The 16573-nt window shown below is 35.2% G+C and overlaps 1 protein-coding gene across 8 annotated transcripts in view; it reads left to right on the forward strand.

The window, feature by feature from the left end:
* LOC122068570 (lysine-specific demethylase JMJ18-like) overlaps window positions 1-3305 on the forward strand; it is a 21577-nt gene extending 18272 nt beyond the window's left edge. For all 8 annotated transcript variants that reach the window (XM_042632431.1, XM_042632482.1, XM_042632467.1 and 5 more), the window contains one exon: window positions 2510-3305. In XM_042632431.1, the coding sequence (XP_042488365.1) occupies window positions 2510-2914 (405 nt within the window). In that variant the 3' untranslated portion in view covers window positions 2915-3305. The remainder of the gene's footprint in view (window positions 1-2509) is intronic.
* Window positions 3306-16573: the final 13268 nt, after the last annotated feature.

Genomic DNA, 16573 nt, shown 5'->3' on the forward strand with positions numbered 1-16573 from the left:
ATACTGTTTAAGTGGACCGAATAATTCGGTTTAATTCGGATTCGGTCCGAATTATTCGCGTTTTATATTCACTTTTGAAAAAATCGCGAATTTTACCGAATTTTATTTTTAATTCGGATTCGGTCAGAATTTTTGATAAAATTCGGAAAAATTCGGTTCGGCCGAATAATTCGCGAATTATTTGGCCGAATTGATAACACTGGATTGGACTGCCCTCCTCTTCTTATTAAATAGATAATTCTCAACTACAATAGTATTAGGACACCTGTCCTACTTTGACTAGGAATATGAAACAAACTAGGAAACTAATTAGCTAACTAATTAATCTAATTAGTAAATTACCACATGTCCTAGTGTACTAGGACTCCTACCCCAATTGAGGAACTAACTTTATCGTGGGGAGGAGTCTGCGCTATCTTGCAGTGTCCTCCCTCTCCTACGATGCTTTCTAACAATAGCATTATGTTCTCTTTCCAGTATATGATTTCATATGAAAATTATTCAAATTATGACAGTTTATGGTTAAATAATTAGAGGGAGAAGGAAGCCTGCTGGTCTGGTTTAGGGCACATCCAGACACAGCCCCTGTTTTCAGGGGGCAGGGCATCTTTTCACAGTCCTAAAAACTGTGGCTGTCTGGGCGTTTCCTAAGCCAGACCGGCATGGTTCTTTTTTCCCTAAAAGAAACTACATTTATTTCTGTAATGGCCAGAGACCAAAAAGTGCAGCCAGGGATTACAAGCCTGAAGGTAGCAGGCTCTCCAATCTAAACCAAAGCCATATTACCTGCAAATAAATTCATTGATAGCCCAAAGAAATAAATTGATTTATTTATTTATTCCAGAAAACATTAAAAGGAAAAGCAGAGAATAAAATAAGAAGAAAGAGAGCTGTTCTCCATTTAACAAAAACCGGTCAGAGATTTGCCATCCATCAAATAAGGAAAAAGATGGAAGAAGGAAAGGTCAGATGTTTGCCATCAAACCCATAGAATCATTCCATTAGTCTAACATTTAAACAGTTAGCTACTTTTGAATTCCTCAAGAATCTCTTGGGTATTCAATCCACGAAGTGGTTTTATTTATTCAGTGGAACAACTTATTTTCATAAAGCATCTAGATGAATTATAGGATTGGACATCCACTTAAACTTTCTTAATTGGATTCCAACGTGAATGATCTAAAATGTCGATTATTGACCGACTACTTAAAGCTTCCCTGTACAACTTCGTTAACCCTCAACAACACAATGAAGACAACCAGAATTATCGAAACTGTACAACAATTGAAGGGAGAGGGATAGGTATGCCACCTGCATGCCATGCACTAGTGGGCAGCACCATTGGGGAAGCACGATGGGGCATCCTACAGGAGGGGTAGGGGGGTCATTTCAAAGGGGGAAGAGAGATAGATACAGCGCCTGCTAGCACACGGCACGTGGGCGGCATACACTGCCTTTTCCAACTCATAACCCAAAAAGAACTATTAACTAAGCTATCACTCTTTTGCAGACTCACATAGTAAATGAATAAATCTGTGGATAGTATTCGAACCATCTACTTGTCAGTTCACCAACCACAAGAATCGAATTCTACTTTGTTTAGATGATCCTGATTGTCTTTTTGATACTTGTTCTGATTGATGAATGACATTGTTGATGCAGTGAGATTGTGTATGTTTAATAAGAAGGTGGTTTTGACACTTGGACTTTTAATTAACGTCTGTCCCAATTGAACGAACCTGTGCTTGAGCAGGAAAGAGAACTATTAGGAAAAAACATTTGCTGGCTGTAAGAAATGAAAGTAATAAATCAACGAGTCATAGCTATCTGATCAAATGTTTTCACGTTGCGAACCCTTTAAGTATTACATGATTAAATGTAATTACCATAATTCTGGTGTGTTTCTCAACAGATGCACTTGGCCATTTCCTTGAATTGACTGGCCAAAAGGATGGTTTGTATGAAGGATGAATGGGTCCTACCTAGTCTTAATGGCTTCAAAATTCAACTTGAAATATTGGTAACAAATGTGGGATGGCTGTTGGAAAAAATTACGCTTAACTATCTAACTTTTATTCTAGGTTCCCTTTTTACTGGATCTCTTGCATTATTGAGTTAAATATAATTAAATCTGATAATTGAGTTTTAGTTCGAATCCATTTAACAGAGTGATTGTTGAAACTAAACTTGAATGGGTCCTACCTAGTCTTAATGGCTTCAAAATTCAACTTGAAAGATTGGTACCAAGTGTGGGATGGCTGTTGGAAAGAATTACGCTTAACTATCTAACTTTTATCCTAGGTTCACTTTTTACTGGATCTCTTGCATTATTGAGTTAAATATAATTAAATCTGATAATTGAGTTTTAGTTCAAGTCCATTTAACAGAGTGATAGTTGAAACTAAACTTTTTGCAGCCTGCGACAAAGTTAATAGGATGGAACACCAAACTGTATCTATTACAGTGTAACATGATCTTATTGTCTGGATATTAACTATAGTCTCTGCAGGGTATCGAGGCACTTGATCCTAATCATCAATGCTTGGAGTACTGGAACCATAAGCTGAGATTGGAAGGGGATGATTTGAATAACCTCCCTACAGTGCATTCTGTGGTTTTGGGCAATGAGGACAATGGCAAGGGATGCCATTCCAGATCAAGTTTTTCTACAGAGGAAACACAGCCGAAGATCTCTGGTCTAGATTTCAAAAAACTTGATCAGAATAAATCAAATTTAGAGATCCATTCGGTTGATGATGTGCAGTTAGTGTTGGGAGGATTGTTGAGGAAAGCAAATCCTGGTGAACTGATGATGTTGCACAGGATATTTTACAGTGACTCATGGAGCACCGAGTGGCAAGTGGCAGTTAGGACTTTAAAACAAGAGATGGAGAAAACTGTAAATAAAAAATAGAGGAGACAAAAGGAAATTTCTTTCCTGTCAGGTAATCTTTTTCATTTACTCATACATCTAAATCTCCCAATTTATTAGGTCCATTCTTTCAACCACCATAGAGATCATAAGCTGCCTGTCTAGGACACTTGATCATAAGGTTCTTTAGTCTGATCTCATTAACTGGTCATAATCCAGGCTTCTTGTACATCAGAAGTATCAATTAGTGTTTAAATTTATTGACTTTTACAAAATATTTCCTGTCTTCAAAATTCCATGTGGGGTTATGAGGTTATGCTTATGACAACTCTTCTTTTAGAAGGGTGGATCAATCATTCAATTCTCTGTAATTTTCATACATGGCCTTGGATGCTATTCCATCTCTTCTATATATCATATCCTATTTTGATCATTTTGAGAATGTATGTATTTCTAAAGTGGAAGGGAGGCAGTTAGGCCAGCTCATGTATTAGCTGATAGATCTAGAACTACTAAGTCTCTGGAGATAATATCTGGTACAGCTTCTGAATTCTGTAATCCTTGTTGCTAATGAATTACTCTGTAATTTGGATTTGCGTCGGTGTTTTCAACAGATTAATAATTGGGTCAGGTTCAGGTTGGGGTCCAGCGAGCTTCGAATTCGTTACAAGATCGATAGCCGTACCTGCCATGTGGCAAACTAGGGTGGATATGTGATAGAGGAAACTCACACATGATCATCTAGGTGGTTTAGGCTTCAGAACATCCTCTCATCATAACACTGCCCTTCTATTGAGATTGGGATGGAGGCTGCTTTTGCAACCTAATAGCCTTTGGGCTATAATCTTAAAGCCATTTATTTTCCTCACTTGTCAGTTATTAGAGAGGCAAAACCACATAGGAATCCATCTAGGACCTGGAGAAGTTTGCAAAATAATCAAGACATTTCCTCTAGAAGTGGGTAATTTTGGAGAACTGCATAATATTATTGGACTTCCATGCCACCTTGGATATGAATGGTGTGATGTGAAGGCTTACAAGGATTTGGGCGCTTTCTCCTTAATGATTAGTTTTTAACGGAGTGAGTTCCAATAGGTGGTATTAGAGTCTGAAAGTGATAACTTTGGTGTGCCTTTGAGGTAAGAGAAAGTCTCTCGAAAAAATCTCAATTTCCATGCGTGTTAAAAGGCTAAAACACAAGTTCTAAGATTTTATTTATTTATTTATTTTTATTTTTATTTCATCTCTACTGCCTCCATCTTCGACCATCAGCCAATTATGTACTTCACGTTTCCTCTTTCGCGCCTTACTTCTCTAGGCAATGATGAGACATTTCCCAGGTCTCATACGAATAGAAGCAAATTGGAAAATAATAATAATAATAACCGACATCATATGTGAACCGAATGAATCTGAATATAGAAAACCAAATACGCCAATATTTATATTGGCAAATAGGAAGTTTTCAAGTTCATGCCAAGGACTTAACTACTTATTACTTCTTGGGTTGTAATTCGATTTTGACTTGTATATATTGTATCCTGGGCCGAGATCCAATTGATACCTTTATTTATAGGCATACATAGACAACATGGAGATGCATGCTAATATAAGAGAGGGTGTTTGATTAATTAAGCTAATTTTTTTACACAAGACTAGTCTAAACCATATACTATCTATTGAACAGTCGAAATTGACACATGACATGTATTAAAATTAATTACATGGTACCATTGTCATTAGTCTACCAAAATTTTTTTTTGGGTAAGTGAAAGTCTATTCATTAATGCTAGCAAAGCTCATAGAGGACATATTATGCGGTTCCGCCAACCATAGAATGGAATGTGGCCAATTTTTTCTAGCTCAAAATGGACAATTTAATAGACTGATTTTGTGGATGATGATATAGATGTTGGTCCAAGCTAAAATCACTTAGACTGTGGGAGACATGAGAATCAATCTCTCGATGGTCAATGGATATGAGGTCAATGAAGTCCTTCCATGAAAAGACTTTGTATATGTTGAGTATTGACCTTAATGACTTACGTTTTATTACCAATATGGAAATGTACGCGTACCTACAAATTGCTAGCTTAAAAAGATCTATGGTAAAAAGGTTTTGCAATATAAATAAAAATAGGGAATTTGAGTATGATAGTGGTATACCTGAATCTGTGTCTATGGTTTTAGTGCATGGTATTAGAATGGGCATTGGCCATCCCCAAAATTGATACAGTATCGAAATGAACCATATTGGATTGCCCATATCGGACAGAAATACATTTGCTTTCTCTTGAAAAAAAAAAACTGATTTTATGACCTTTTTACCCTTGGTATGTATCATTCATTATGGTATCTATCAGGTATTGAGTTTAGAGACTTCCCAGATTGATGCGGATCACCCAAACCGAAATTGATACTTAGAAGCATGTTTGTGTCTATCACTCTCCTCCTTCCCTTAGAAAAGCTCCTTATGCCCCTCCCATCCTTGTCTGTGTCAGGAAAGCCGGTGACATACCTAACCTTCTCCCATGAAAATATTGTTTTTTCTCATTGCAAAACCAATGTTATAATTTTCTTTTATGGAAATGACAACTTTGTATTTTTTAGGCCTTATTCAAAGTCATGGTAATTGTTAAGGTAAACCTAGGAGGCATTTTATATATGGACATCAAGAGGCTAGTATTTTACTTAGGGTTGAACTTCAGTCATCGCCACCCTAAATATATAGTTAGAGCAAACACTAAGAAATACAAAAATAAATCAAGACAATAGATCTGCACAACACAGAGATTTAATGAGGTTCACACACACAGGTGTGGTGTGCTATGTCCTCGGGTGAAGAAGAAGATGTTTCATTATGCAGAAGAGAGATTACACCCAAGCAGCAATGAAAAAACTCGTCCTGAAATCCTAGCTCGAAATCCCCCCCAAAATACAATGACTTGCTCAACAAGACAACATTACATTATATACTCCAAGTCGCGAGTCGACCTGTAGAGTCCTAATCGATCCGGTCGAACCCCTCTGCTTCCATCACAGATTTCAGAAAACTTCTCATTCCGATCGCCACCAAAATATGTCGGAGCGGGTCAATCTTCAAAACGGTCAAGAATTTGAGACAAGCTTAACAGATATATATATATATATATATATATATAAAGATTTCAAGGTTACACAGGCAAGGGGAATTAGAAATTAAAATACCATGTTATGGTATACTTGTCTTGTTAGAGTGAGCACCGTAATTACTTATGAGATACTTGAAAATTCAACTAGTGTTATTATTGATCATCTACAAGTCCCTCAACATGTTCAAATTAAAATCTCAAAAATGTATATCATTTTTATTAAGATTTTTTTTTTTTTAATTAAACAAAAAATATAGATATCAATCGTTTTGTAGAATTTTTTTTAGATGTATATTATTGGAGGTTTTTCTAGGGCATTATCTATCAAAATATATTCATTACAAAATAAGGTTAAGACGAAATGGATCCATCCAGAATTCCACAAAAAATTTAATGGAACAAACTGTATTTCAATGACTAACTATTTGTACTATTTCCCTCTCACCTATATCTAAACCATGTTTCCCTTCAAATGTAATTTCTTTAAAAAAAAAACTATTAGTGCAGTTGAATGATAATCTACCAATAGAGTGCAGGCATCCCAAGAGGTCACAACTTGGACTCTTCTATCTTTGTTGTAAGGCACCACATCTTTCCCTACCTCCACAAACTTCCCTCCTCAAGCTCCATTAGCTCCAATCAAGCCTCCTCGCTCCATCTGTTTAGATACTTATGTTTTTATTCATTTTTTGTCTTGGAAAACTTAGCTTCTAATGACAAGTAGAATATACCTCAAACTGTAAGTTGATGACTAGTGTTATTATGCTACTACTTCGGAAAACCATAATAGTAGGATCGTAGGGAAAAAAAAACAAAAAAAAGCTACCCAATAGTGTTGTGTATGTCTAAACACATAGGGAATTGGAAACCAGATTGTGAAAAGATGCCTATGCCTTGGCTCCACTTCCTTATGTGGCTAGATGTACATAATACTATCGGGGAGCATTCTTTTGCCCTAGGATTATATAAGTTCAGAAGATCATCTAAACCCTTTTTTTATTTTATTATTATTATTTTTTATGGGCAAATATATTGTATTAAGAAAGAATAAAATATAAAATACAACAAATGATAACCACACTTCCTATTTAAATAGACCTAAATGAAAGGAGATAGACCCCCAACACTAAATGAGTCAAACAATCTAAAAATATAAACCACCATATTACAATTGATAATAAATCTTTAAATTAACATCATCTAAATCCTTGTCATTATAGAAATGACAAGTCTATTAGGATGTCACTAATAAACAACTAACTTGGAAAAACACTTATTATCAAAATAAAATGGAGCCTTTAGTTATATCAATTATGACAATACCTTATATACGATCACATAATCCAATGGGTCCTCCACCATGTAGACTGTGGGACCCACTTCTTTTATGTTTTGAAAAGTTAGTATAGCATCACATGGCCTAATTACTAGCACTCCTCAATACACAATATGCAATGATATGTGACCACCTTTTGTAAGTTGTACCTAAAATGTTCTCATTCTTTAAGTGCAAAAGATAAACCTAGTTGGATTGAAAAAAGCGAAGTTATCAACTTTTTCGGCCCTTTTTAGCTCTTTAGTAATTGAAATTGTCAAACATACATATCACCTTAATTATCATCTATTCTTTTCATACTCAAAATGGATATTTTACTTTCAAATTTAAAATTTAGACATGATTTGGTTTGAGTTTGTTAGGTTTCGATTGATTATGAATCATGAAAAGATAAGGCTTTGTATATTAAACTACTTGATCTTTCCATGACTTGGTCGTTTAGTTTCATGATGGCTAGGTATCTCAATATTCACGCATCTTTCTTCTTGTCCCCCTCCCCCATCCAAAATGAGGAAAACATTTTTTATAGGGTGCAACTTTGTATCACCAAAGTAGTGAAATAGAAAATTGTAACATTCTTTAATTGCATTTTGTCTTATTTCCGAAAGTTATATAATATAATATAGGGATAAATAATGATTTTAAAAAATTTAAGTATTATTTAATGTAATATTTAAGTGAAATGACTGGATTTACCTTTCATTGAGGGAAAAAATGTGTACTCTTAAAGGGGGGGGGGGGGGGAAGTAAGTTTACAACTTCTTAGTTCACTACTTTGGTTACAATAAGATTTTTCATTTATTTATTTTTTTGTGTTGAGTGTGAATTTGGCTAAAACTACATTTGGAAACTGCCCTCCCTATCTTGACGTCTTGGCCATGATTACTAATGCCTAAACTTTGAAGATTTGAATATGTATTCGTCATCTAATTTGGGTTTGATTTTAATCTGTTAAATAGTATTTATTTATTTGAAAAATATTAATCATTGAATGAATAAGAGGAAAACCCTAGCCAAGTTAATCTTCTAATGAGGCCAAGAAATGGGTTGTGTATAGTATTGAACATAGATGTGTTAGAGACTATTGTAATTGGATATGCATCATAAGCCAGAACTGGCCATCTTTTGCCTAACAAGAAGAAGGCCCAAAAGTTAGCTTTATTTAAGTGAAAAAAAACAAATTTTCCACTAAGCAATGAAAGAATGAAAAAGAACAACCCTATAGTCTTATAGCTGAGGATCTCATTATTTGTTTTTATTTTTATTTTTATAATGTGAATAAATTATTTGATCATTGATCTTTGATTAAATTTGGTGGCCTATTTCAACCATCTTGCTCATAATATATTTGGTTTTACTTTTTCAACTAAATTTCTAGAGTTTTTTTTTTTCAATAATTTTAAATTATTATTCAATTATGTTTTAATTAGATTATGGTGTGGTGTAAAACACAATTGCTAACGCTAATCAAAGATTTTATATATGGACATTAGGAGGCTAGTATTTTATTTAGTGAACTTCATAGCTAGTCATTCCCACCCTAAAGATGTATATATAAAGATCTCAAGGTTACACAGACAAGAGGAATAAAAAATTCGAAATACTACCATGTTATGGTATGCCTATCCTATTAAGGTGAGCACCCTAATTGCTTATGAGATCCTTGAAAATTCAAGTAGCATTATCATTTATCATCAACAATTCTCTCAACAAAATGTCAAATTCAAATCTAAAAAATGTATATCATTTTTATCAATATTTTTTTATTATTAAACAAACAATATAGATATCAATCGTTTCTTAGGAACTCTATTTTACATGCATATTATTGGAGGTTCTTCTAGGGCATAATCTCTCAGAATATTTTCATAAGAAAATAAGGTTAAGATGAAATGGGTCGCTCCAGAGTTCCACAAATTAGATTTTAATGGAACAAAATGTATTTCAATGACTAACAATTTGTGCTATGTATTTCAATGGAACCTAAGCCATGTCTCCCTTTAAATGTAACGTCTTTGAAAAAAAACTGCCAGTGAAGTTGAATGATATCTAACAATAGAGTGCAGGAATTCTAAGAGGTTAGAGCTTAGACTATTCTATCTTCATCGTGTGCTTTAAGGCATCCCCTCTTTCCCAGCCCCAAACTTTCGTCAATCTCTACTAGCTGTAATCAAGCCACCCTGCTCCGCATGTTTAGATATGTATTTATTCATTTTTTGTTCTCGGAAAACTTAGTTTCTAATGACAAGTAGATTATACCTCATACCATAAGTTGATGACCAGTGTCACTACGCTCCTACTCTGAAAACCACAATAATAAGAAATTGTAAGAAAAAAGAAAGCTACCCAATAGTGCTGTGTACATCTAGACACATGGAAAAGTGGAACCAAATGGTGAAAAGACGTCTATGCTCCAGCTCCAGCTCCACTTCCTTATGAGTCAAGGTGTACGTAATACTATCGGATAGCATTATTTCTCTCTAGGATTATATAAGTTCAAAACATCATCTAAAATCCCTTTTTTTTAGGTAAATATATTGTACTAAGAAAGAAGGAAAATAAAATACAGTAAATAGCAACCGCACTACTGATTTAGATAGACCTAAATAAAGAGAGATAGACCTCTAAAGCCAAGTGAGACAGATCCCACCAAACAATTTGAAAATATAAATCAACAGATTACGTTCAATAACAAATCTTTAAATGAGCATCATCTAAATCGTTGTCATTTTAGAAATGACAAGTCTATTAGGATATCACTAAACAACTTACTTGGAAAAACACTTATATCAAAATAAATGAAGCCTTAGTCAATTATGACAATACCTTATATACAATAAAACAACCACATAATCCAATGGGTCGTCGACCATGTAGACTGTGGGACCCACTTCTTTTGTGATTCTAAAAATTAGTATAGCATCTTGCCAGCATTCCTCAATACACAATATGCAACGATATACAACCACCTTTTTGTAAGTTTTCCCTAATAGTTCTCATTTTTAAGTGCTAAAATATAAACTTAGGTGGATTAAAAGAAGCCAAGTTACCAACTTTTTTGACCCTTTTTAGCTTTTTAGTAATTGAACTTATCAAACATATATATTCTTTTCATCTCAAAATGGATGAGAATAATATTTTACTTTCAGATTTAAAATTCAGATATGATATGGTTTGAGTTTGTTAGGTTTTGATTGATTATGAATCATGAAAAGATAAGGCTTTGTATATTAAACTACTTGATCTTTCCATGACTTGGTTGTTTAGTCTCATGATGGCAAAGTATATCTACATTCACGCATCTTTCTTTTTGTCCCCCTCCCCCCTCTAAAATGAGGAAAATATTTTTTATGGGGTACAACTTTATATCACCAAAGTAGTGAAATAGAAAACTGTAACATTCTTTAATTGCATTTTGTCTAATTTCCGAAAGTTAGATAATCTAATGTTGGGGTAAATAATGATTTTAAAAAAGTTGAGTACTATTTAATGCAATATTTATGTGAAATGACTGGATTTACCTTCATTGGGAAAAAATGTGTATTCTTAAAGGGGAAAAAAAAATGTAAATTTACGACTTATGAGTTCACTACTTTGGTTACAATAAGATTTTCCCTTTATTTATTTTTTTATGTTGAGTGTGAAATGGACTAAAACTACATTTGGAAACTGCCCTCCCTAAATCTTGACGTCTTTGCCAGATGGCCATGATTACTGTTTGAGATTTAAAATGTAACCGCAAGCGTACGGATCAGTGTAACTACGGGTCGAACACAGGGAGAGCAGCCACTTTATTTTTTATTTCTTTTAATAATGCGAAAGTGAACCGATTAATGGTTGTGATCTAATTCTAATTACCGTCCTAAACATGAATATCTAAAATAACGTCCTAACCATTCGTCATCTAAGAATTTAAAGACGCAAGCCACGCAATTAAAATTAAATAAATAAATAACTGAAAATAAACAACCCACGCAATTAAAAAAAATAATAAATAAATAAATGAAGGAAAAAAATGCTGAAGTAAAAATAAAGTAAAAGAAAGGGGATAAAGCTAGAGAGAGACTCACAAGTAGGTTTCTCTACTTAACCCGAGGGATGCATCATAATATGAGCTTCCCTACTTGACCAGAGAGTCACTCTTACAAGGGTTACTCTACTTGGCTTTAGGAAAATGGAGACAATTAAAATAAAAGCAATAAATTGATGGTTCTGTGGCTAGGAGGGGCAAAGCCAACACATACACTAGCCATGAACCTTGGGGGAAATGGATAGCAATAATGTAATGACTGAAATTAAAATCTTAAATTAAGAAAGAAAGGGTAGTCAGAAGGGGGAATGAGAGGGGGGAGAGAAGACTACTGAAGAAGCCTACTTACTTGAACTCAACCCTTGAACTGAAAACTTGATCGATTTGAGATACTACCAGTACTAAAAATCAGATCTGAAATAAATCAAATCCGAAATTTCTAGTACTAGAGAAAAAAAATCTTGAAAAAAAATTGCTCCACGGCTCGCGATCTTGTCACCTAGATCTAAGCCTAGAACTATAATTAAAAAAATTACAACTCAATTGCATAAATCATAAACATAAAAAGACTGAATAAGAATAAAAGAGTGCTTGCATTAATTGAAATAAAAAAAACTATTACAAAAGTGATTAAAGAAAAGATAAAGAAGAACTAAAACCAAAGAGAGAGAGAGAGAAAGAGAGAGCAACTAAAAAAAACCTAGAAGAAGAATGAATTGTCTCCCCTCCTCTAACATGAGTTATATTTATAGGGAATGGGGAGGTAGGGTAACAAATTTCTCTTTCCTAAAAGAGAGAAACCCACAATTGATTGAGATCTTTTGAGACCAAAAGTGCTAAGGTGGAGGAGAGAGAAGAGAAAAATAAACTTTGAGAAATTTTCTATAATTTTTTTTCTTATTTTCTTTCCTTTTTTTTCAAATTTATTTCTCTTATTTTTCTCCCTCCAAGGGACGATTTTCTTCTTGCTTTGTGTGATTTGGACAATATTTTGGTGATGATGTGGAGGAGAGAGAAGATTTGGACAATCTTTATTTCTCCCCTTTTTTTTTCTTTCCTTTTTTTTTCTTCTCTTCTTAGGAACCCTTCCACGATTTTCCTTGCTTCTAATTTGATGTGGAAATCCCCTCCATGCCCTTAGTGCTTTAAGTGAGTGAAAAGTAGGAAATCTTCAACAAAATTCTCTAAAAAAAAACAACCATGAGATTCGAACTTGAGACCTCTTGGTGAGCAAGGGAATTTTGTACACCATAGCTCACCAACTACACTAGGTAGTTGTTGTTACCAAAAACGAATCTTCAATCACTTAAGGATGTGGTCCATCGATCCTTGTTGGCATTTAAAATATTCCTTGTACCTCTGAGACAATTGCAAACGGGCTGGTTCTGCAACTCGGTTCAGTTCTGATCCATTATTCTTTTTCTGGCCCAAAAAGAATAATCATTTGTATGGGTGACCAAACGAATGTGTACTTTTAATTGAACACGTCCATCTTGCTCAAAATTTCGTCCTCTTCGCAACCATGAAAAGAAATAGGGCCTCTTTACGTGTAAAATTGAAGATATAGCTCCCGATAGTCCTTAAGGCCTTGAAAATATAAAACCTGCAAAAAGAGAGTAAAACCCAAGGTAGCTCCATTCTAAATATGTAAAATGCATGTTTTACTACCCTAGATTTCACACATAAATATGCTCATCAGAATTCCCCCACACTTAGACTTTGCTAGTCCTCGAGCAAAATAAAAAGAAAAAGAATAAAGACAAAAAACCTAACTCAGTTTCGTATGAATCACGGTTGCACTTAGCATGTGCAACAAGCCTTTAAACCCCTAGGTCACCCCTAGTGGACGAGTTGTCTCTCATGGGTGTTTGCAGTGAATATACACCCAAAATTCAGAATAAACAAATCCCAACCTTGGCTAAAGGTAAGGTTCATACCGATCCGGAGCAAAGATAATTTCTCTTACAAGGGACCCCCACACTTGAACTTTTATTACCCTTTATCAATTCCAGGCACTAGCATATTTCTTAATTTGGAACTCACCTCGTCTCTTCCAAAACATCCTTATCTTAAGGCAAAACCACTTGTGAAGAAATAGGGAACCAATGACTAAGGCGTTGGAGTGTTTTTGACCAAACATGTTACCAAGCAATAATGACATTTACACATTTTCTTTTCTCTCTTTTTTTTTTTTCTTAATAAACTCTATTCTACTCCACTACTTTTGGCCTGAATGACATGGTGGAGCAAACACCAGACACCCAAGTTACTATGTAGCTTCGCTTTTTGCATATGCCCACAAAGGTAGTGATGCTAGAGTTACTTCAGAAGTTTCCTCCCAAGGAATTTCGATCAAGACACCACGCTTCTTGAGGCGCAATGCCCTGTTTAGTTCCAAGGGAATCAACTCTTATTATTCTTTATACCACATTTCACATTTCATTTAAAATTGTGCATTTATCAACCCATGCCAAATTAAAAAGAAGGTCTCAACTCCAAATCAAAAGTATAAGGAACCCACAGACTTATATATGGTCCATCACCATAAAACAAGGGTCTCTTATTTTTCAAAAGAAAGTCCCATCTCAAGACACATGCTTGTTTCTTTCTTCTTAACAGGGTTTTTATACGTTCAAAATGGGTACTTTAGTCAAAACTTTTATTTTCATACATCAAGCAACCGAATGGTATGATCATTAGCCAAAAGCCCAAGTAGGACTTCATCCTTAGCAAGCTCAAATATAAAAAGAAAAACAAACAAAACAAAGTGAAAAAAACAAAAACTGGTTTCCCTCCCCCACACTTAAGTCATGCAATATCCTCAATGCATAGAAAGAATTAAAAGCAAAGACAATGCAAGGGGTCATACCTGATTAAAAGTTAGTCATCAGTGTAAAGAGGTTTATGGAGATCCATGACCTCTTCACTACTAGTAGTAGGAAACTCGAGAAATGGCTTCAAACGCTAACTATTAACCTTCGAAATTACCCCTGTTCCTGGATTCAAAATCTCCACAGCCCCATGGGGATATACATTATGGACAATAAACAGGCCATCCCATCGGGATCTAAGTTTACCAGGAAAAAGATGCAATCAAGAGTTGTACAATAAGACCTTATCAACAATTGTAAAAGATTTGCGCAGAATGTGTTTATCATGGAAAGCTTTGGTATTTTTCTTGTAAATCCTAGAACTTTCATAGGCATCATTTCTAAGTTCCTCCAACTCAGATAGTTAGAGTCTACGATGAATTCCCGCATCAGACAAATCAAAATTGAGCTTCTTGATGGCCCAAAAGGCCTTATGCTCCAACTCAACTGGTAAGTGACAAGCTTTCCCATACACCAAACGGTAGGGAGACTAGCCAAGGTCAGTCTTAAATGCAGTCCGATGGGCCCACAAGGCATCAATGAGCCTAAGGGACCAATCCTTATGGTTGGGATTAACAGTTTTCTCTAAGATTTGTTTGATCTGCCTATTAGACACCTCCACTTGGCCACTAATTTGGGGGTGATAAGGGGTAGATAACTTATGGGTGATCACATACTTTTTCATTAGGGCCTCAACAGGCCGATTACAAAAATGAGTACCCCTATCACTAATTATTGCACGTGGTGCACCAAAGCGGGAAAAAATATTCTCTTTGAGAAATTGAACCACCACTTTGTGGTCATTAGATTTACAAGGTATGACCTCTATCCATTTAGAAACATAATCAACGGCCAAAAGTATGTACAAATTCCCAAAGGAATTAGGGAATGGTCCCATAAAATCGATACCCCAAACATCAAAGATCTCAACTACCAAAATAGGGTTGAGGGGCATCATGTTTCTCTTATTGATACGGCCAAAAGACTGACAGGCGGGGCAAGCCTTGCAAAAATCAAAGCATCTCTAAAAATAGTGGGCCAATAAAATCCGCATTGGAGAACCTTTGCGGCAGTCTTCTTAGGTCCAAAGTGTCCACCACTTGCATGATCATGACAAAAAGAGAGAATGGAATGTTGCTCATGATCAGGAACACATCGTCGGATAATCTGATCCGGACATATCTTAAACAAATAAGGATCATCCCAGAAAAAGTGCTTAACTTGGGAATGAAACCTATACTTATCTTGAGTGGACCAGTGATCCGGAGTCACACCTGAAACTAAGAAGTTGACAATGTCAGCAAACCATGGTTCACTAGACATTGCAAATAATTGTTCATCTGGAAAGTTCTCGTTGACTGGAGAATCAACAGTCAAGGAATTGGGAAGCCGGGATAAATGGTCTGCAACTAGGTTTTCAACTCCTTTCTTATCCCTAATTTCTAAGTCAAACTCTTGCAAAAGTAAAACCCACCTAATGAGACGGGCTTTGGCATCCTTCTTCTGAACTAGGTATCTGAGGGCAGAATGATCAGTATACACCACCACATGTGAACCAACTAAGTAAGACCGAAACTTTTCTAATGCAAACACAACAGCTAAAAATTCTTTTTCAGTGGTTGTATAATTGAGTTGTGCATCATTTAAGGTCCTACTAGCATAGTAAATGACAGTGGGAAACTTATTAATCCTTTGACCAAAAACTGCTCCTATGGCAAAATCCGAAGCATCACACATCAGTTCAAAAGGTTCAGTCCAAACAGGTGGTTGAACAATGGGTGCATTGGTCAACTCCTTCTTAAGTTGTTTGAAGGATTTCAAGAACTCTTTAGAAAACTCAAAAGTTTGATCTTTGGCAAGTAATGAAGTGAGAGGTCGGGCTAACTGACTAAAGTTCTTAATAAACCTTCTATAGAAGCCTGCATGCTCTAGAAAAGATCGGACATCCTTAACAGATTGAGGAGGTGGTAAATTATCAATTAAATCCACTTTGGCTCTATCTACCTTAATTCCCTCCTTGGATATTACATGGTCTAAAGCAATACCAGATTTAACCATAAAATGGCATTTCTCCCAATTCAAAACCAAATTCTTAGATATGCACCTTTTCAAAACTATGGAAAGATGATAAAGACATTCAGAATAGGAATTTCCATGAATTGAAAAGTCATCTATAAATACTTCTAAGAATTTTTCGACCATGTCAGAAAAAATGCTCATCATGCATCGTTGGAACGTAGCAGGGGCATTGCAAAGCCCAAAGGGCATACGCCTGTAAGCAAATGTTCCATATGGGCATGTAAAAGTGGTCTTATGTTGGTCCTTTAAAGCAAT

The sequence above is a fragment of the Macadamia integrifolia genome, chromosome 2, assembly GCF_013358625.1.
Source record: "Macadamia integrifolia cultivar HAES 741 chromosome 2, SCU_Mint_v3, whole genome shotgun sequence".
NCBI lineage: Eukaryota > Viridiplantae > Streptophyta > Magnoliopsida > Proteales > Proteaceae > Macadamia > Macadamia integrifolia.